The sequence below is a fragment of the Centruroides vittatus genome, unplaced genomic scaffold, assembly GCF_030686945.1.
Source record: "Centruroides vittatus isolate TY-2023 unplaced genomic scaffold, ASM3068694v2 contig_658, whole genome shotgun sequence".
Taxonomy (NCBI): Eukaryota; Metazoa; Arthropoda; class Arachnida; order Scorpiones; family Buthidae; genus Centruroides; species Centruroides vittatus.
This window is the reverse complement of record NW_027122410.1, coordinates 620044-644120: the sequence shown is the minus strand read 5'-3', so window position 1 is coordinate 644120 and position 24077 is coordinate 620044. Positions and strand designations below refer to the sequence as shown.

The 24077-nt window shown below is 31.7% G+C and overlaps 1 protein-coding gene and 1 long non-coding RNA gene across 3 annotated transcripts in view; one reads left to right on the top strand and one right to left on the bottom strand.

The window, feature by feature from the left end:
• The window catches only part of LOC136980021 (G protein pathway suppressor 2-like), a 30595-nt gene extending 17455 nt beyond the window's left edge, over positions 1–13140 (top strand). For both annotated transcript variants that reach the window (XM_067276071.1, XM_067276070.1), the window contains exons 7-13: positions 1177–1253; positions 3625–3724; positions 5389–5607; positions 6625–6707; positions 7536–7610; positions 7688–7795; positions 12867–13140. In XM_067276071.1, coding sequence (XP_067132172.1) covers positions 1177–1253; positions 3625–3724; positions 5389–5607; positions 6625–6707; positions 7536–7610; positions 7688–7795; positions 12867–12938 — 734 coding nt within the window. In that variant the 3' untranslated portion in view covers positions 12939–13140. The remainder of the gene's footprint in view (positions 1–1176; positions 1254–3624; positions 3725–5388; positions 5608–6624; positions 6708–7535; positions 7611–7687; positions 7796–12866) is intronic.
• Positions 13141–13144: 4 nt separating this feature from the next.
• LOC136980029 (uncharacterized) lies at positions 13145–23801 on the bottom strand. The gene is made up of 2 exons (XR_010881482.1): positions 23514–23801; positions 13145–14893 (listed from the first exon to the last, which is right to left on the bottom strand). It is a non-coding gene; the product is annotated as an uncharacterized lncRNA (long non-coding RNA).
• Positions 23802–24077: the final 276 nt, after the last annotated feature.

The window sequence follows — 24077 nt, the reverse complement described above, 5'->3', positions numbered from 1 at the left end:
ATCTATGAAAATAGGGTGCATTTTAGATTCACCAGCATCTTAGATTAGATATAATACATCACAAACAGATAAATATATCACTAGAAGTCACTAATTTTATTGCATCATTTTAATTATTTTATTAGACTAATATATTTATTGCTAAATATTTAACTTAGCTCAGTTTCATTAGTGTAGTAAAATAATGTCATAAGTACTTGGATGAAAATCCCATAAAAAGTTGTGCTGCAATTTTTCAAGAAGTGTATTTTCAATGCTTTGGACTGCACCGAGCGTGATTGCATGTTAGATGTGACCATCAAATCCAGTGTTGATTCAGAAGAACCTAACACAGAAAGTGTAAAAATTTCTTTGATACCACAGAAGTAAGTTATATATAACTTACCTCACTGTGCAATATTAAACATTTCAATTGATGATGTATTGTACACAAAAACTTCTCTCTCTCAATAAATAGTATTTTAAACACATTGACAAGTCATCCATCCCTCATGCTGAACATGCACCCACTCATGTGACTTCTTTTTCATTTGTGTCATCAGTCGTGGCCCTTTTGATCAAACTATTTCAATATTTGATTGGATTAAAAATTTTGTTACCTCACATGAATGTCAGGCTAAAATATTGTACAAATTTATGTCAACAGAATCTGTTGTTATAAATTTGTTTCGAGTTATCTATTTTTAAGAAAAAAGAAATGGTGATCATGTAGAAATTAAGGTGTATCTTATGTTCATGTAATACAGTATATGTAAATGTTTATGCTAGAGCTATACCACCATAGCCCTATGGAAATAAAGCTATCTTCTTTTGATGAAACTTATGTAATTACGTACGCACTTCCAAAACTATGAATATATATAGCATTTACATAGACAACAGGCAAGAAATGAGCTGATGATTCAAAATGGGTGTGAGAGGGATGCTATTTGGAAATGTTGAAATAAAAGATATCAATAATTACAATTAACTTTTAGCAAAATAATATAAAGCACAATTTTTGTGGAGTTTTTATTCTTTTCAATAACTTAAGTGTTTTGAAAAAAAGAGGAAATTTGAAGTTATTTGAATGAAGAGTAATTGAAAGTTGTTTTAAATGAGAAAATATCCAGTACTTAACCCAAAATACATGTATATATATCTGAATTTATAATTTGTGCTAATGTATTTTTCCAGGTAGTGCACCATTGATGAATCGAACACCCGTTGTATATAAAGTTGGAGCACCTCCTCAACAAAATTTATTGCCAACGGTAATTAATGTATTTTAAAATTTTTTAAAGCTTAAATAAATAAAATAACTTCGTCTATTGGCTTTTTCAAATTATAAGAGTTTAAACTTTTGATTTAATTACTAAATTATCCAAAATTAAATCTAATAATTTCATTGAGTTTATAATTTGTACACTCACAACAAAAAGTTTTGTTGTGAGTGTAGTAAATTCCTGGTATTAGTGAAGAGTTGAACAATATTATAATTTGTAATATCTAAATCAGTGGTTCTTAACTTGGGGATGCAAATACCACCACTGGAGGTTAAAATTTTCTTTTTCTTTATTTGAATTTTATTTAATATTAGCAAAACTATTACTTGAAATTTATAATTAATGTTATGTATGAACGTATGCACATTCTACAGCAGTTGTTTCCAAACTTTTGTTGCCTAATGCTCCTTTGGTTTTTAATTGCATATTTAATTAAAACTTGAAATGTTATTTATTGTATGAAACTGATGAATTTAGTAATTCCATCTTCAAAAGACTCATAATCATTTAGCAAGAATTGCAGATAAATTTAAAATCTATTCAGTAAATTGTTAACTTAAAGGATGAACTTTATACATTTTTCAATGCCTTTCTTAGTCATTTAGCAAGTTTTAAATTACCAAGTTTAATAACCTGAAGTAGATTTCTTTGCACGAAAAGACAACTTCAATAAAAATATAGTCTATCCAATATAATGCAAACTTCTAAAATAATACTTAAGTTTAATCAATATAATAATGTTTTGTTCTGGATTAGATAACTAATTGCAATAATCGTTGGTGATCAATCATAAATGAATTAGGAGGTGCCATCTGTAGTACCCCTCAGTCAGCCACTGTGGAGAAACACTGTTCCATAACAACAACGTTGGGAGTAGGTAGATAAAAGTAACAATAAACTATATGTTTAACTAGGGATACAGAATACAAGGATATATTGATGTATGTTGTTCCAAATTATTTCTAAATCTGTGAATTATTATTAAATCATCAGTTAATGTTGTTTTATTTGTATTCAACATGTTAAAACTGTTTTTTAAAATTATTAATTTATATAATTAAAAATTTATATAAATTTAAACTTTTTTTATGAATAAATTTATACATTAATTTTGTTCATCTTGAATGAAGGATAGAAAGATATTTTTTATTATCTAGTGTAATTATATAGTAATTGAAAAATTATTTAAGTTTAATTGTAAATTCTGATTTAGGAGAAAGTGATTAATACTAAATTTAATTTAAGGAGAAAAAAATATATAAATATACAGTATAAATTTATCTGTTTGGCATTTTCTGAAAGACCAGCAGATTTTATCCTAAAATTTAGAATAGGGGTCATACGCCAATGACGATTAATTTCAATGAATGAAATTAATATTTACACAGTAAATCATCATTGGATTTTTTTTTTCTTGTGAACAATATTAAACGTTTCAATTGATGACGTATTGTACACAAAAACTTATCTCTCAATAAATAGTATTTTAAACAGATTGACAAGTCATCCATCCCTCGTTCTGAACATGCACCCACTCATGTGACTTCTTTTTCATTTGTGTCATCAGTCGTGGCCCTTTTGATCAAACTATTTCAATATTTGATTGGATTAAAAATTTTGTTACCTCACATGAATGTCAGGCTTAAACTAAGTTAATATTTGATTTTATGAGTTTGCTTTTGGATCGTTAATATAACAATTTATGGCAATATGATAGAATAATGACTAATTGCCAACATATATTTATTATATATAGTAAAATGTAGCTACATGTAGACAGTCAAATGCAAACTATTATAATAATCAAATGATTTTGCTAGAACTTGGCTAATTAATATAATAAATACAACAATTTGAACAAAAATAGGTGTATTAAGCCACCATGTACTAAATTTAATCAGTTAGACTAGTTTGGAAGGAAAGGCTGATCTAGGTGTGACTTGAACACACAACTTCTGCTTACTGTGTAGGTACATAAAATTTAAATTGGCATATCGACTAACCTGTATGGTTATAATTCTTAAATTAATCTAGAAATAAAGATCTAAAATATGCTGAAAACATAATTATTAATTTTATGGCAATATGGCAGCTTAATCCTACCTTTAGTCCAAATTATATTGTATTTATGTTAATTAGCCAAGTTATAGCCCAGAAAGTTAATCCAGTGATATATTTTGGATAGAATAATCTGTAGCACTCTTTAATATCCTATTGCATTAATTATTTTTTCCAGCTTATTTTACATCACATTTTTTATAACAACACATTACCAATATAAATTAAAGTATATTGTAAATTCTTTGATATTAAATTTTATGTATATTACATGTTAAATAACATTGACAATATATTACAGGGAGCAACAAAAAGGCCTCGTAGTCCATCTCCTCCACCACAGTCCAGTGCATATCAACCCGGTTTTAGTTATAAAACTCACGTTGCTGCGTACGGACAAAGTAAATATAATACCGTTTGTTTTTAGGAAAAAACTTTTATTTGTATAAGTTTAAAAAATGAGTTTAAAGCAAATACAAATAGAACCAATTTGCTTGCATCTATTACTGTAGAAGCTCCATATTTTCAGTTTGGTGTTTGGAACCATTCTTCATATGTTTGGAGCTAAAGTTTGCCCATTCTGGAAGGATTAACAAAAATAATGAAACAACCTCTGTAAATATAGAGCTCCTATTATTGTATTTACATATATTATAGATTGTTTGTTCTTATATAATCTGAATGAAAATTGTTTTTAAAATGTACAAAATCTATAAAGTTTTCATGTCATTAACCTGTTAACGCCCACTGACTATTTTATTTTATTTTATTTTATTTTATTCATCCACAGTGTACATGATCTCAAAGTTGCTTTCATCAAAATATTTTCTGAAATTATAGTGCAAAAATTTTAAATATAAAATTTTATTTCTTAAAATATTAAAAAATATTACAATTAGAATGTCATTTTATAATGTTACAATATAGTGTAATTTTTATATTTTATGCATTAATTTATAAGCTGCTTGTTAAGATAAACCGTCTCTTTGATTTATCTGAGGTTTAGAAATTAATTAAATAGAGATTGTCTGTATACAGCATTCATTTTCTTCAGTGGCATAACAAATGAAAATTTATTAAATTTCATACATTTTTACTCTTTTAAAAAAATTACTTTTGAATAAAATATAGAGAAATATGTTAGCAATAACATAAATTTATTATCTCTCTATATTTTTTTAATGAATTTTTGTTTTAGAAAATAGCCTTTTCAAATGTAGTATTATCACAAAATGAATAAATTAGTACAAATATTGTAGCCATCACGTGAGTATGAATTAACCAATTGTAATCATTTCCCAACACTTTCATTATATCGTGGATATTTGGAAATTATTTAAATGAATTTATAATTTGATGCTTTTATAGTACAAAAAATTATGAAGTCTGAATAGATAATCTTATTTCAAATTAAAATAAAAGTTAACTGTTTTGCAACTATGTAATTCAATAATCAACAAAATGTACAGTCAAACCTGTTTTTATGCGCTCTTTTTATGTGCGATTTTTATTTGTGCGATATAGTTGGCGACTAGTCTCGTGCGATTCGTCATGTCTTACGTTGACTTATTATAGCTAAATAAACTTATTATAGCATAAATGCACTTATTATAGTAATATTATTGCACGAATATGCGAAAAATGAAATAATTTACTTTTTAAGTCAACAAAACACCACCTGGACAAAAATATGTAAAACAGACGATAGACCAGACGATGCAGTCAAGTGCTGACATCTGTTGTCAATAAATTCTATTTCGTACGGTTTTGAGTTATTTTCTATGCGAGACTTTTTTTATGCGGTCCCTGTTGACCGCATAAAAAAAAATATTTTTTAATTGTGTCACGAAAACTATTATTTATAGCCATTCGTGAAGTTTCGTGAGATTTTTTTTATGCGTTTTTTTTTAATGCGGTCCCTATCCCCCGCATAAAAACAGGTTTGACTGTATTGTCAGTTTCTTGATTTTTAATGTAAAACTATTTAAAATATTTTTGAAAATTATAATGTTTTAGGTTAATGTTATTGAAGCCACAAGAGTAGTTATAAAATAATATATTTTAGAAGGTGGTCCATATCAGACTGGACAGACCTATTATTCTCACACTGCATCCGCCACGGGCTCGGGAACGTCTGCCACAGTGGCCACGACGGTTCAGTACCCGGGATATTCGGCACCGCATCCTGCTCAGTATCCTCCGTTGCCACCCGATCAATCTGCAGGTTCCAAAGCGCATATACCACCTCACGGTTATCCCCACATAACTCATTTACAACAACAAGGTATGGTTTAAACAATCTTCAATGTTGTATTTCTGAATTAATATATAGTTATCCCTCGTACAACACGGTTTTGCTCTAACAGTTTTGGAAATACTCTGTACAAAATTTCACAATTTTTAAGTGTAAACTTCATTATTCAATATTTCTTTTATTCAAGTAAGCACGTGTGTTATCTGAAATTTGCCCACAGATTTTAGAATATTGAAATTTTCAAATTATTTTGTGCTGTTTTGTCATGTTTACTTTAATGAAAACTGATAGGAAAATTAGGACAAGGAAGAAAAAAGTTGCACTATCAACTGAGTGTTGTTGTTGCTTTCACATTTTTAGCCTTTAAGACTGTCACTACATTTTCTTTTTATAGATTAAATAAATTTTAATAACGCTTACCTAAAAATGTTTAATCTTCATATTTAGTAAACTTTTTTAAACCGTAAGTATTACTTACCTATGAATGATTACTTCATTTGTAAAAATGACAAAATATGGCGGTATCTCGGTACTCGACCGAACAAATGTGACCCACTAGAACGTCGTCTTGATTAACAACATATTTTGAGTTTTATTTTGTTGTCCATAAAAAATTTTTTATAATAAAAATGAAAATGTTGCCGATACTCCGGACTGAGATCTACAAAAAAGCCAAGATGACGACGATACTTTGTAAAAAAAAAAAAAAAAAAAAAAATGCCCTTGTTTAACTAAAATTAGTAGTAATGCATAATACAGTACTTTTAATTGTGGTTGGAAGTAAATTATCGATTGCTTTAATAAACATATTTCTCTTAGCAAAAGTATACTATTCTTTTACTGTTACTAACTTCTGGAATGTAACCGTGTTTTGCATTAGTCCTTTGTTTTGTATAGCACGGATGCACATAACGCTGCACTATTTTGGAATGTATCTACCGTGTTATACGAGGGATACCTGCGTGTTTTTTTAAATAATTAGTTATATACTTATATACAACTTGTATTTCGAAACTAATAAATATTACTTAAAAATTTTTAATATAGGCTATGTTGGTACTTTACACCAGCAGTTAGATCATGCAAATCAAAAATCTGGATTTTCTGAAGAGAAATATTATGTTCAGCAGGTATTTTATTTTATGTTATATTTAGAATTAATGGGAAAAATATACACAAGATGATGATATGGTATTTGGATTATTACAGAAAGGTTAAAGATAATCGGTAATTATAATGTTCTTGCACAGAAGCCCGAAAAATTCTTTATCCATCTTTGCAAATGCATAGTGTGTTCTTACAAGACACTGTTTATATGATGTGATGAATCATTGTATTAATATTTTCTCAATGATCTAATCCAATATTGGATAATGGTCTACAGAATTGTTATTATTAAAACAAAAGTTCTTAATAATTTTGGCATTTTTTATATTTATGAGAATTTCAGAAGAGTAATTCTTTAACAAAATTTACTTCACATCTTTGCAAATTTATGTAAATATTACATTTGATATATTTTAACCTATACAAAATTATCTAATTATGATTAAGTCACATTGAAGAGTGTGTTTACACTTGGCTTTGTTTGAAAATATGAAAAAATTTTTTGGTAGAAACGATTTAGTTCAAAATTCATTCCTCTATGATTTATATAAATTTTTGCAGATTTGCGTATGCCCTCACAAAATGATTTTTTTGGAATGCCATTTAGTTTTTTCCATGTCTTTTTGAGTTTCCAAAATTAACTCGTTTTCAAAGCAGATTTTTAATTTGGGAAACAGGAATCCAAACTCACTACTTCCTGTTTTGAAGACTGGCACAAAATCGAACCATTTCTGCCAAAACTTTCTTTTTATAAATGTACCTTGTAAATGATTGTTTATAATGTGATTTGATGCTTGAATTACTTTTCGAAAAAAGCAAATGGAATATATTAAATTATTTATTTGATTTAGCCTACCGTTATGTCGATGCGTTCCGGCGTACCGGTTGCAGCCGCTCAACCTCTGATATCGATTCAACAACCGAAAGTAAACTTAATAAAATTTTATATTAATTTTGGTGTTTTTCCTTTTATTTTCTTTTACGTAAAGTACCAATTTTTCAGCCCGGAGGAATTACTTCCGGTTTCCCCATCCGGTCCCAACAGCCACCGACCTCTGCTCCTCATTATCAGCCTCCCACTTCTAATCCGTCAATTGGAAATCATTCTCAGGTATGTGAATTCATTTTGTTAAAAGTTTACAAAATTGTCATTTTTCATTTCAAATGAATCTTAACATAAAATATACTAATTAAACAAAAAAAATTCAAAAATATTTTGAAAAAATGTAAATTTAGTTAAATTATCTCAAAATTTTAAGTGATGTAGAATTGTCTCTTGCCTTTTAAAAGGCAAAAATAATTTAAAAAATTGCTTTATCAAAATTTTAATTGTGTAAAACAATTTACAAGTTTAAAAAATACAGCATTGCCTCTAATGTTTTTCCCGAAAGATCTGAAAACAATCATCGTGTTATATTTTTAAATCACTATATTTGTATTGGTTTTACATTTGAAATGAAAGTTATCAGAACACACTTTTACCGATTATAGGAAAAGTCCTTTAATTTTGCATGCTTTGGTATCAAACGGATCAGTGTCCGGTATAAATATTAGGCTTAACTGCCACATATCTGATAACGAGTCTTTGAAGAACAAAATTATATTTGGTTGACGCAAAAATTTCCGGAATTTTTAGTCTTATAGTACAACATCTATTTCAAAAAATAGCTACCGTTACATTCGAGCACTTTCTTCTGTCGATTAGGCAGATCACCGATTCCTCCGAAATAAAACCTAGGCTTTAGTAAAAATACGTAGAAAGATTAAAATGCCATTTTAGTCTTTCTATGTATTTTTACTAATGTGTAAATCTGTCAGCCAATTAAAAAAAAAACTTAGGCTGTTTTGATTCAAACCCAGCAAGTGTGATTTTCATCTCGTCATTGGCAAACTGTCGTGTGAAGTGGAAGAGATGGTAGTCGCCGGAATGTCTGGCCTGTATGGGGGCGAGGAAGAACTTCCCAGCCAAGACGAAGCAACTTCTGTCAGGAATCAAAACTTTGATTTTGTAAACTGTTTTAATTGCAGGTAAGTGACAAACTACGGTGGACCGGTCACAACCGTCTTGCTCATTTCTTGTGTGGTCGGTATGGGTCGGATTTCACTGGCTGCCACAGCTTTCGTCCAGTAGAATGGAAGGCCTTTCTGAGTAAGGCTTATCTTCGATTCAGTCAATTTAAAGATGGGCAATACAAAGTAAATCCTAGATTGGCAAGAATTTTGTCTTCAAGTCTAGAAATAATTGCACCATTTAGACATATGATTATCAATTTAAGATTCAGCTGTTTTTATACCAAAGTGCACATGTGTGAATTTGGCCACTAGAAAGTCTTTTTACTTGTGGTTGTGCATCTCGAGAAACTTCTAGATGCCATCTGTCGGAGAACAATTTCAAATATTCTACATGTAGATGTCTAGAAAATTCAAAACACTTTTACATCAATTCAATAGTTTAATCTTGGAGAATATCTTATGTTGCAAATTTCAAGAGAGAACTGACCCTGTTTTTTATCAAAAACTGTTCATTTGCAGGAGAATGTACTCATTTATAAAAAAAAAAAGTGTGTAGGACTACAGATTCAATATCATAAAGATAGTAATTTAGTTTTACTGAGCTGAGCACGATGAAGATAATTAAATGTGTGCATAATGGCCTGTTGACTAACTCCTTTCTCCAGTTTTTTTAAACAATTCCAACGTTTGTCCACAATCTATATTATAAAAGAAAATACAGAGTGGCTGTTACCATTTGTTGCCAATAGTGAAGAACCTACAAAACAAAAGCATGCAACAGGATTTAAACAGAACAAAGACTGAATTACTGTATTATTAGGTGCAAATCCTTTGAGCCTGTGCATGCGTGTGCATGCCTGTTGGAAAATCTAAAAAGTGAATTTTTTAAAAGATTGAAAAGAAAGAAGATTAATTTGCAGGGATTGTGTGTCCAATATCTGGCTCGGGAAATCATTCGGACAATCTATGGAGGAACTTTGAAATTAAACGAGGACGGCAGAACGTCGTGAATATACTGTCGGCCTTTATTTAATTGAAATTTATGTATATATTTTTAATTTTGGCTTATCATCAGTGAATTTTTTAACTGTTTACGTAATTTGGCAGAGGCATTGCCTCTAATAAAAGATCCTCTGCAAAGGAAGACGGTTTTGAACATGACGGAAATGAAGATAACTTAATTTCTTGTATATTTTTTAATATTCGACAGCACTTGTTTGTTATTTGATACAACATGATAGATGCAGTACTTTGTCATTGCATTAGCTTGGAACATCATTGCTGATTCTACTCTACAAAAATCGTGGAGGAAAAACTCTCGTTTTCTGAAAATTTGTCCAACAAAGATCCCCTTGCTTGTTACTGGAGAAAGCGGTAGCATAAAAATGATTCTTGAAACGATTCGGTTGCAAGACGTTGATAAAAATGGATTTGACTGAAGAAATAATGACTGAGTGTTATCATTTTCTTGTTCCTGTGAATTCATGATGTTGACGAAATCAAGCAACAGAACATTTCAGAAAACTAGGATGTGTTGCATTAGGGATTGCTTGTGTGCAAATCTGTCGGTTTGTTGAACTTGCAATCACGTCAAAAAAAGGAACAGTACTACTAGCAAGCAGATGGCACATCCATTTGTCGAGAAAGCTTTGGAGACAAAATATGCAGTAAATCAAGGTTCCTTTTTTGTGTTTGCCAGTCCAGAGTTTTTACAATAAATAATACCAATCTGGCACCACTTCAGTCCCGTGCATGCCGGATTAGAGGACGAGGACCTTGACGAGGAGTTCAGACTGTATTCAAAACAGTGAGGCAAGAACAAAATGTGATTGAATATAGTATAGTTTTGCATTTGTTGAGATCTGATAATTTGCTTTGAACAGGATTTACAATAAGTGATATAACATATTAAGAAAGAATAAGTTATTAAGTTATTATTTATAAACCTAAAATCCCTGTAGGTAAAAGTGATTATACTAAAATAAGAGGTTTTGTTACAGTTTGCATCACTAATTTTTAAGACGTTTCCACAAATTATATAAGTAAGTTCTCTTATAATACTAAGACTTCCCTGTATACTTTCTAATTTGTATTGCTTAATTCATTTTTGGATTCATTAGATTGAAGGAATGCAACACTTAGAAATACCTGCTGGGAGGCACATCTATGGAAAATTCACCCATTTAGGTGTTACACAAGGAAAGAAAACACAGTTCATTTATGCTAGGAAGATTTGAATTCTGATTCTGATGTTTAACATACAGTGATGTAAACATCAGAATAAAGGGAATACTTTTCGTATTGTAGAAAACAAAAGCACTTATGAGGGATTTCCAAGAACTGTCTAATGAGGAGCTGAAAGAAACAAGGTAGTGTAAGAAGGTGGCAGCTTAAATTGTGCCAACTATTCTTAAGGATTATAGTGTGGATGAATGAAAAAACAAATAAGGGAAAAGATTCATTCAATGTGCTTAACGTACAAAGAAAGTGCACATAATATATTCGACTTGAGCAATTCTCATTTGCAACATCAAAGGTAACCTTGACAATGTGATCAAATATGTCATTTATCACAAAGCAAATCGTGTCTTCAAAGATGGGAGCTCCAAATCAACGCACAAAGATGCACAATCGTTTTCTAATCATGTAAAACTACTGGTAAATTACCCAGAATGACTCATTTAGCAATTTAAAAAATCCTTCCATCCACCAATGGAAGAAATGGACATTGAGAGGTTGAAGGAACAATGCAGAGCTTTCGGTAGAATTCACATATCTATTCTTTTTCGTCGATCAAAAACAAATCGGCTGCTTACAGCAAGGAAACGAATAGACAATAAGGTACGCTTTGTCCCAGACTTCTGGCTTCAAACATCGGTTGGTCCGTTGCTTGAGAATATTTCTGTCTACTTTTTACTCTATCTACTGCAAGTAAGGTAGTTTCTTGAATGCACAAGCCAAAATCTCCACCAGGTTCTTGTAGAACAATCATCAGATAAAGCAGTAACTCTCCAGCTATTGATATCATTGGCCGATTGCGTACGAGTGCATCGGCAACGACGAAGATCTAGCAACAGCTTCCTGTCATTCCATCCCGGAATGATGTCCTATTACCTTGCATCTCATATTGGTATCCTGACTACAAATATGTTGTTAATGCCCCACTTTCGGCCATCAGAGATTTCTTCACAAAATTAATGCAGAAATTAATTCTACAACTCCTGAATTTTGTCATCTTTCTGGAAGTTGGGCTTTGGAGGAGGCCAGAAAATTTCATCATCAATTGCAATCAGATTTAATATTTTCTAAAATTCGTGATGTATAGAGATTCTGTACAATCAAGCTTGTATCTGTTTTGTCAAACTTAATCAAAATTGGTGTACATACTATTCAGACCGTGGAATTTTGATTTTTATAAGAGCTCTCACTTCAGATTTTTTCCACCAGTAGGAAAATGGAGTCAGTCATACCAGGGAAAATTGGTGTTCGGGCAATATCTAAGCAACTAGATATGCCATATTCAACCGCGTGGAAAATCGTGCACAAAGTGCTAGTGTTTCCCTTACAACTGCTTCCAGAGGATCTGGAAATGCCTGTATTTTCCCCACTGTTCCCAGTTCAAATGGAAATGGATGATGCAATGAAGTGCATTTTTATCAACTTTTATGAGAGAAAATTGTTTGAGAAAGCTTTTCTCGCTCTGTCGCCTTCTGAGATGGTTGTGATAGACTGATTTTCTTGTAGATCACTCGTCTAGGATCTTTGGAAAAACTCATTGCAGGTTTGATAAACAGCAGAAAACTGGCATCTTTTTGTTAGTGACAGAAGCAACAAATATTCTATGCTCTAGTGGAATTATTTGCCTAGATGGCAGCCAAAACAGTGCCGACTGTTCTCACATTATCTTATACTAGTACAACATGTACGATTTTTCCCCATCCACACTGAGCCATTCTTTGACATTATAAGTAGGGTTATTTCTATAATGTTAAATGAAGAAGGGAATACTTTCTTACTGTATACAGTCAAATCTCTCTATAACACATTTATTTAATTTTGATATCTTGAATTTCAATAAATTAATGGTGATTTAAATATGGTAAATGAATCTGAATATAATTATAAACCGATTAAAGTGTACTAACATAATTTTATCTAACAAATTTCAGAATACTTACGGATCTCAACAAAATTTGTCCAGACACGGATATTCCGGGCAGCCCACTACCCGATACTACTGAGATTAGATCTCGCCGGTACGGACGCGACGGCAGAACTCCGAAAGATCTGTACATAATTTACGTATATATTTTTTGCATTTGGAATTTAATTCTTTGATTTACAGATAGGATGTTATGTTTTAAACATTGTAAAGTTTAAACGAAAACTGATCGTTCTTCTTTCAAACAAGGCACACAAAAATAAACATATCGTTAAAACGAACGAATATTTGGATTAATTTTGTCGACTTTACATATTCTTTATTTTGACAAACACCTATACAAAAAGCACATCGTCTTAATTTATTAAAAATGTATAAATAGTTCTCTCAATATAATAAAATATATAATTATATAAGAACATTACATTTGCTCTCTGGGATAAAATTACAAAAACAATTAACAATATTTGATAATCTCTCGTTTGAAATGAGTAGAAACTGCAACCACTTGGCATTTGATCAAATGCCGCTTTCTCGCAAATCTTAACTTTTTTTGTTCTTTTTGCATAGATACTTGAAGTATTATACATCCTTAACATTTAAAAATCTCAATGCTATCATTACAAACCTTTGACATGTGGTATTCTTCATTTTTGCAATTCAATTTAGGAGGTGAGGTTACGACTTGGTCCTCGTGGATTTTGATAAAAGGTCATCCACATAAAGGAGGAAAGTGTACGTACTTGTCGAATTAAAAATTCAAGTGATTTATGAACAAGTTTTACACAACCTTACATCTTGACGAGTGAACTTTTTCAAAATAGATTAAGCTACTCGGTGGATTTTTTTTAACTTGTGCTTCCCAAGTGTTTGAGAAAAATCTACTTCCTCATTTTGTTCAATAAAGATTTGTACCAAGGCTTAGCCCCACACACGTTACCAAAATGCCCAAGGGGCACGTCGTGACCTCCCCCGCTAGAGCGACCGACTTTTCTAAAGCTCTTTCTGCCCCGCAGACAATAAACAGACCTGCGATTGGACGATGCCTTATTTAAACTGATTGAGCATATTCTACTTCATTGTGTTGATTTATTCACAAAAGAACATCAATTAAAATCATTTTGTAGACAAAAGTTTGAGAAAAAACTTTTCATTTGTCGTTTACAGGAATTCCGAAGACAATAAATAGAATTCCAGTTCGAATTAAAACAATATATTGTGGCAATAGATTGCCTGAATATATTGATGATGTTTATTCTCCCAAACTTTTTAACACTAACACACAACTTGCTTTCCTCGAAAGACGCAACAATTAAATCTTCCTTATACAGAAAGTGAAAAGTTATGATTAATTACGGCATACAGGACACATTGCTTTTGGCATCAGCTTTGTTTTATCATGGAAAAACAGGAGTTTAAAGAAGTCATTTACCATTAAAATACATTCAAAAACTGCCTACACATTTAATTTTTGTTAAGGCGGTCTTTTTATAGTTAGGTGGTAGTTACCCGGGAAATTCGTTACTTTATGGGAGATTGCAATATCACAAGAGATGCAGGACAGCTGTGTCTTATATGCCGTAAAAACACATTTGTTTCAAACAAAAAATCTGTACCATATTCACCTTAAATTTAGCACTGGAAAGACGAATGGTCAAGTAATAGTTTCCCAGAAGATTCCGTGATGAAGATGTCGAGAGTCCATCTCCATCTCCGAAATCTCGTAAGACGAAGATTTTGCATCCGAAGCGGCATCGGTCGGACCGCAAACTCCGGATCTTCTCCTGGCCGCCCGGATCACTGCCACCGCTAAGTAGCTCCCAACGATCATGGACAGAGACATTACGTAAACTATGAGTCCTCCGTCTATGCGGTATTCATAGGCAACAAAAAATAGTGGGAAGAGACAGGAAATGCAGACCAGTAGAGTGCACAGCACGACTCTGAATACGTTTCTCGGCGTTATCATTTCGTGCCGTTCGAAGTCTATGATGCTGGCATTTTCATTTTTTCAGATTACGGCAACAGTCGAGACTGTAAATCAATAAATATTAGTTAATGCTCTAATATTGTATGCAATAAGAGGATGTGATCAACTGATTGAGTTAAAACATTGCAGGCTAATAGGAGATAGTTGTACGATAACTGCTTTTACCTGCAAATTTCCAAATACACTAAATATTGTGTATTTGGAAATTTGCAGGTAAAAGCAGTTATCGTAGTTAAGTTGAAATCCAATTGGTCAGTGGTATTTGAAAATATTCCGTTATATAAATGTTGCTAATACAGTACAGCTCCACATTATCAGAGGCAAGTAAACAATTCACTCGAGACCCGAGTACATTCTTTTCTTCTTTTTATAAATTAACAGTATAAAGTGATTTGTTTGAAGAATAAAAATGTGTGTTATTGTAGTTAAATGATAAAATGTAACAAACAATGTACATATTAGCTATATAATGTTAAAATTACTGTTCTTGTATATTATGCAAGTTTGTTTTATATAGTATTGCTTTAAAGGATAAAAAATCTGTTATATACACAGTAATTTTCAATCCATAAAAAACACCTCCGTGTAAACTGAAATGAATTAAGCTTAAACACCTTAAATAAATTAGTCTTGCAGAAAAAGTATTTAAACGAACATTTTCGACTTCTTTTCACAAATCTTGCAGAAAAAAAGTATTTAATTAACCCATAGTCTCTCTAATAGAGAGAATTTCTTTATTAAAAAATGGCTTATTAAATTAAAAAATGGGAAAAATTCAATAAACTAACATATATCTGCATAACATACATCCATTTTTAATACCAGGTGAATGTGATTAATTTAAATACCATAGACAGCCAGATTCTTTATTGGGCTACAAAGCTAATAAATTGTTTAAATATGTAAAGGTGTATCTCAAAATTCATCAAATGCATCTTGACGAGTGAACTTTTTTAATAGAAAATAAACACACAAAATGTAATAAGTTGCAGTCATGTGGAAGTTTTGCACAACTTTTTCAAAATAAATTAAGCCACTCTGTGGATTTTTTTTAACTTGTGCTTCCCAAATGTTTGAAAAAAATCGATTTCCTCATTTTGTTCAATAAAGATTTTTACCAAGGCTTAGCTTAGCCACGTCGTAAACTCCCCCGCAAGAGCGACCGACTTTTCTAAAGCTCTTTCCGCCCCGCAGACAATAAGCGCACTGTGATTGGACCATGCCTTATTTGAACTGATTGCATATTCTACTTCGTCGTATTGATTATTCACAAAAGAATATCAATTAAAATCTTTTTGTAGACAGAAATGAAAATTTTTCTTTCTCAAACTTGTCATTTACAGGAATTCCAAAGACAATAAATAGAATTCCAGTTCGAATTAAAACAATGTATTGTGGCGATAGATTGCCAGAATATATTAATAATGTTTCTTCTCCCAAACTTTTAAAGGATAAAAAATCTTTTATATTCACAGTAATTTTCAATCCATAAAAAAAAAAAACCTCTGTGTAAGCTGAAATGAATTAAGCTTAAACACCTTAAATACTTTTTCTGCAAGACTAATTTATTTAAACGAACATTTTCGACTTCTTTTCACAAGTCTTGCAGAAAAAAGTATTTAAGGTGATGTTTAAGCTAATTTTTAATCGGACGTAGCACCCGTCTGCGTTACCCCACCTAATCGAGGTTCTATTGTATTACAAAACTTTACATTGATAAATGGCAAACAATCTTAGCTAGCTTTTTTTATTCTCCAAAAAACAAGAATTTGGCTCTAAATGGCCAAGGCCGTTCTTGTTTTTTTTGCGCAGTAATGTGCATGCGCGACGACGTTACACGTATATTTTTAAATCTAACGTTTTAAGTTCTCTTATTTTAAACTTGTTCTGTTCTATGTGGCTAATGCAGTTTTTGTTCTAATTTTTAAAAAACAAAAACTTTGTTTGGAAATTATATTTAATTCTATTTCTGCCCGAAGACAACGTTTACAAATATCAATATGTTGAAAAAGCTTGCAGGAAAGTAAAACATTTATTTTAATATTCACACGAAGAGGCATTAAAGAACATTTCTCTTGTATCAGTAAAATGGTTGGTGTGACGTCCGCTCAAAGTATTTAATTTTCCTTTTCTTAATTTAAACTATACCAGATGAATGTTATGCAGATATATGCTATTAAAAATGGATGTATGTGATTAATTTAATTACTACAGACAGCCAGGTTCTTTATTGGGCTACAAAGCTAATAAATTGGAGAAAATATGTAAAGGCGTATCTCAAAATTTGGCCAAAATGAGTTAGATATGCCTTTAAATGTAAGCCTGGGTCCTTCTTGCTGCGACAGAGTGGCGTATCTCTACGTAACACCGTTTGCATTCTACGGAATGATTAACGTTGGAAATTTCTCAAATATTCGACAAAAATATTATTTATGGACGTTTCTCGAGATGCCACGAACATCGTTTTTAAATGATTTTAAAGGCTATCTAGACATGCGTTTACCTTAATAATGAAGTAAAATTAACTAATGTAATGTTTTAGAATTTGGAAGTTGCTTATCCTCCGTAAGTCAGAAAGGAAAGAAAATTTGAATTTTCGTGTATTTTCTACAATACAATTAGGTAAGATTAGGAAATTAATCTGACTCCATTGTTTTTAGTGCTCATTTTTTGCACAAATTTAACAAGGAAGTAATCAATGTTTGTAATTGAAAATAACATTCATCCAAACCAATTTATACATTCCGCAAACTCCAAACAATTTCCAGCGCTTTCGTTGTTACGTTGCACAGAAAAGAAACTTGTCAAGATCTTGCTCATTGGAAATCATTCCTTGCTATTTTTTGTGCTTGGATATTGGAGGTAAAATGCCAAAGGAAAATTAGTTCAAACCCTAATTTTGGCAGATATTGAACATCAGTTTTGACTATCATGTAGACATTGTAAATTTTCATTTGATATTAAATATAATAAAGCTTATTGAATGATATTTCAAGTATTTGGCAGCTCTCAAAAAAATAAATAAACTTGTTTTTACCGTTAGACAATTTAAAAATTAATAGTTTCCTTTAAATTCACAGAATCTCGATATTTTATTGCTCGAAGTAATCTCGAGAAGCTGAGAACTTTTGCACTCGCCTCTTAGAGTCAAAGAATCTTACGTCATTTATATTTGTTGCTATATTTGTCACACTACACAATGTCCGGCAGTGTTAAATTGGTACCGAAAGGAAGTAAATCGAGAGAGTAAGCAGAACAATTAACCTCCCATAATTCCAAATTATTATATCGACGACTTAATTCTTATAGCCTCGTTCTACAATTACAAATACAGTACTTTAATTGTCAAACTTCAGTTTTTAAAATGTAAAATCTCCAAAATTTTAATGCTTTAAACTGATTAATTTGTTATTTGATTAGTGACAAATTATTTGCAAATGATTTACTTGCTTAATTACTTAAATGATTTTAAAATAAATGTTCAAAACCCAAACTGATAGCAATTATTTTTGAAAACAAAATTTTTCTTTGCGGTAAGCCTCTCAAATCGCTTCCTGCTTTCTCCGTGTATTATATCAAAAATATCCGATTTTGTTAATTGTCAGTACGAGCAAAGTTAAAATAAAACAGAAAAACCTTATTGAAATCATTATACGTTGCACAAAAAGTACAGCAAACATTAAATCGTATTCTATAATTAACGTATTTATTTCACACGCAAAACAAAATGTCACGAGACAATTGATATCCTCTCCCAAAAATAACACCCGTAAAAAAGAAAAAAAAAATCAAGAGACGATAAAAACATACACTTTATAATAAATATAACTGTTTACAAATGTGTGTAAAATGTAAAGTCTTTATGGGCTTTGCAAGACAATCTATACATGCTCTGAATAGACCGATAGAAAAAGGATCCGAAAGAAATGGGAAGCCAAAAAATGGAGTAATAAAAGTTTGATTATGAGTAACGCATGGTTTAGATATGGCCAATCGGAACGAATCGAACCAAAGAAGTATTTATAAAAAACTAAACGGTTGAAGTATTTGATCCATTTGGTAAAGCTGGAAACTCCCAACTGGACCTAGCTATATTAGCATTAGGGGTAAAAGAAAGGTTGGAGAGTTTAAGAAAAATTTTATGTAATTCTTTTATTTTATTTTAAATAATATTTTTTCTAAATGGGATGTGAGAACTATAGCCCGTACTGGCAGACAATACTGGCAAAATAAATGGTTCTTAAGACTGAGGAAACAGTTTTACAAAAATGCCAAAGAATTCCATGACAAACTGTTTATATATGTACTATTGTACTGTTTATTACTGATCAAATATTTTTATTTTTTCTTTTCAGAAAAAACAACAATAATAGAACCCCTAAATTGGGTTTGAGAGAGAAAACCCATAAACAAACAGAAGCATATCGTCCATTGATAGATTTTAAGTTCTCGGTACTTTAATTTCTTGATAAATTCCTGCAAATTGTAAATATAATACATAATTCGAAATACAGTGTGAATAATGCACATGAAGGAATTAGTTACAGATTAAGAAAGGAACCCATTGATAAATTAACGAGTATGGATGTGATAAACATGAATCAGGCATGGGCAAATGGGGCTCCAAGAACTGCATGCAGCGCTTGCAGAAAGCGCTATCCTTCCAGCCTTACCATACTATCCGCCACGACAGTACAGAACTGTGGCTCCTGTGCATTTTGCAAAGCCTACATTTCGGCTCCCACTGAACTCTTGCTTGCCCGCCTCTGCTATATACGAGGGTAGTCCCAGAAGTACCCGACCTAACAAAGAAAACACAAAAAATTTGGGAAAACATATCTTTATTTTTCAACATAGTCTCCTTTTAGCTCGATACACTTTTCCCAGCAATGTTCGATAGCTTCAATCCCCTGTTTATAGTGAGAACTGTCGAGCTTCTCAAAATAGCAATCAACCGCAGACTCCACCTCTTCATTGTTGACAAATCTTTTACCACCTAGCCATTTTTTTAAGTTTGAAAGAGAAAATAATCCAAGGGGGCTAAATCTGGCAAATAGAGTGTGTAAGGAAGCAATTCGAACCTTAACTCGTGGATTTTTGCCATCACAATAACAGATGTGTGAACTGGTGCGCTGTCTTGATGAAACAACACTTTCTTTTTCACCAAATGTGGCTGTTTTTTCTTGATTTCATCACTCAAGCACTGCAATAAGTTTGCATAATACTCGCCGTTGATTGTTTTTCCTTTTTAAAGATAATCAATGAAAATTATCTCACGCGCATCCCAAAAAACTGATGCCATGATCTTGCCAGCAGATGGAACTGTTTTCGCCTTCTTTGGAGCTGGTTCTCTTCATTCAGTCCATTGTTTTGACTGTTCTTTCATCTCAGGTGTAAAGTGATGGACCCATGTTTCATCCATGGTTATGAATCGATGCAGAAACTTGGCTTTGTTGCTGCGAAACATTGCCAAACACTCGATTGAAACATCCTAACAATGCTGTTTTTGTCCCAATGTGAGCAAACGTGGCACCCATCTTGCGTACAGGTTTCTCATGTCCAAATCTTCAGTCAAAATGCGATGAACAGCACTGTTTGAAATGGCTATCATGTCTGCTAGCTCTCGCATTTTGAGTCGACGGTCATCCAATACCATCTTGTGGATTTTTTTCACCATTTCTGGCATGGTCACCTCACTTGGTCGACCACTGCAATGTTTGTCTTGGCAGCTCGTATGGCCTCGTTTGAACTCTTACAACAATAAAATATTGGGTGGCAATGAGGGAGCAAACTCCCCCAGAGTAGAATCTAGCTCAGCATTAATATTGGTTGGACTGAAACCTTTCAAATGAAAGTATCGTATCACATAACGATGACCAATTTTTTCAATGTTTACAAATTCACTGAGATTGTTCACTATTGATGGCTGTCAAACAAATACTAAACAATGTAGCATCTTCTAACTTCAAACTTAAGCTTTATAAGGTTGATACTTTTGAACACAGTCTTTTTTCAAACAAGTACCGCCATCTATATGTCAGGTCGGGTACTTATTGTAACATCTATTTTACATTCTACAAACACATTTCGGATTGTTGTAAATCTACAACCCCTCTTCCGTGATGTTTCATAGAATAGCAACATAGAAATTCCATTTTTACGTTTGCATGTTCCATAAATATACATTAAAAAAACCATTTAAATTTCTGTATTCTATTTTCTTTTTCCTTTTTTTTACAATAAAAGAAACTGAGCATCAGTTCTTCTAGTTAAAGTAAATTGATATTCTCTGTTTTTATATACTTACTAGCTGTTATCCGCAGCTTCGCTCGTGCGGATTTTGCAAGCAAACCCTATTTACATTCAATATTTCAACAACTATAGTAATTGAGCATCAAACACAAGACCGTGTTATTTATTAAACACTTGGCACTTTTCCACTTCTATTAGTTGATCAAGTGTTTAATAAATAACACGGTCTTGTGTTTGATGCTCAACATATAAGAAAACACGGTTTCAAGAATACCAACTATAGTAATTGTTATTTAACACCTACTGCTGAGAATGATGAGAATTGCTGAGAATCAAACAAACCATTTTTAATTTGATTTTTAGCTGCAAGTACCCGCTTCATTCTATAATCGAACCAATATGCAAAAAGAAATTCAAATTTAAAACGGTTCGAACATTTGGTTAAAAAATCAAAATATATAAAAAATATTTATAACAATGTCTGAAATGTTATCAATTTAATACACCTAAGTACTCAATGAAGACTAAACAGAATTAAAAACAAAAAATTGCATCTAAAATAGTACAGTAGAAGCTGTTCTTCAGGTTAAGACTTAATGCTCTCCCTCTCCCCCGCAGGGAATTTCGAAAAATCCCTTCTTAGTGTTCATTCTCATTGCGTACCCTACTAAAACTAGTGTGCGTTTTCATGACGTACCCTAACTGTGTACCAAATTTCACCTCTAGATTCTGGACCTTTCTAGAAATAAGTGGAACATTCTCATTGAAGAGTCACACATTTTCGAAGTCAACCACTTTCAAACCCCATATCTCCCACACCCTTATAGCTATCGAGACGCAACCACCATAGTGCACGATGGGAGACTTGGGGCTACTACCACACACAAACACCATTCATGTGTGATGTGTAGTTTTGGCTGCAGAGTGAAATATAGGACACGTCCATTTATATATATATATAGAATAAACAATAATTTTTCACAACATACAAAATTCTAGTTTTACCTAAAAAGAACCATTATGAAAAACTTAATTAAGAGTTTCAAATGCATATTCTTTTTATGGAATATCTAACAAAATTTTGAATTAAAAAATTATCCCAATGTACTCTTTTTTTTTTTTTTTTTAAAATATTGAAAAACTTTCTTTTTTAAAAACACTTTGATTATACAACATAAATGGCATGTGCATGGCGATCGATAGGTTAAATGTAATTATGATCAAATCAAGTCTTACATTCTTAAGAAATTTTGTTAAGCGGATGCTACGAAAAAAATGTCTACAAAATACACATCTTATTCTGGACCCGAAGACCATCCGAACGAAGAAAGAGAAGGATCAAAGCCATTAGTTCGTTTTCTACGCAAAGGACTTATTTTTTATGCTATGAAACTTGCACGAAATCTAGGCAAAGCCAAAAATGTAGATGTCATTATGCATATGAAATTTACAATAAATAAAATATATTAAAAAATTGGATATACAGTACACGTTTATAAACAACCAGTACCGAATAGAGTAATAATGACTGAAAGAAAATTTAAAATTAAGCCAAAACTATTACTAAATAGTAGCGGTTAATGTTACCTATGGTTCCAAGATGGTGGCTCGTCTGATTCCAGCAAGGAAACAGTGGGGACGCACATTCTAACCTAATCAAACCTATTCTAATAATTTTGTTGGTAATAATTATGGTAATTTATTAGAATAGGTTAGGTTAGAACGTGAGTCCCCACTGTTTCCCTTCTTCTATTTGCTGGAATCAGACGAACCGCCATCTTGGAACCATAATAACTGACAGATTCCCAAAAGTAAATAATAATTAAGGTTATGTTTAATTGCTTTGTTGTCTGCTAGAGGGCGAGAGATCGTTGTCGTCATTTCTGTTTTACTTAAGATAAACGTACTGTACATACGTCGAACTTTTCTTTAGCATTATTTCTATATTTCATAACCAAGTGCAATTGTTTTTTCCCTGTATTAAACAATATTAGCAATTATTAACTATGGTTTCCATATAAACTAACCTTGTATATGTAAAAATACCTTAACTATTACGTACTGTACGTCTATGACGTTTAAATACAATCAACACGTGTTTAAAGGGGGGATTCGGTGACAAGTAATTCTGACTAGAGAATATTCAGTCGAGGCAGAAGTATTAATTATCGAAATTTATACAATTAAAGGACCCAAAAATCCAGAAAGTTTTTATTTTCGAGATTTTCAGATAACTTATCCTCTTGCGTAATAATAATAATCCAAAATGCATCGATTTGTTTACGTAGAAATACGTTCTCCTTAATACGAGGAATACCAAACGTTTCAAATGTGTTTGTCTGTGATTTAAAATGAAACTATTACGCAAATAACGAAATTTATCGCCATTCCTTAAATAAAAATACGACTTACCTTATTAGAAACGTGAGAAACTTCCCCTAGCTATAGGTCATATCCGGCTACCGGAATATCCGTATCCGGTTGATCATCGCGCCATCTTTCGTTCGAAAATATTTACGAGTACATTATTATTTTAAAAAATTAAAAGAAAACGTTAAAAATTACTGTTATAAATAAAATTTAATTTCGTAAAAGACAGATAACTTATATACTTAGTCACATACAATCGTTCGAAAATAAGCAACACTCGATATCGTCAGATAAACTTTTTAAATGGATGACAACACCTCGATAAACCAAATTTTACGAGTCGATAACATTAAAAAGATCAAAGTTTGGTCACTTAAAAAATAAAATATTCTGCGAAAAACAACAGCAAAAATCATAAAAATAAATAGTTAACTCAGCGTGATTGTATCGACCATTTATCGGCGTTGATTTGCATAAGCGCGCGATCTTTGACACAGTGGCGTGTTACCGTGTAGATACTGCATACTCGAGTTTAAATCGAATGATTAGATAGGGGAAAGTTTTGTCACTTTAAAACAATATAAAAAACGTTACTAAACCGATTTA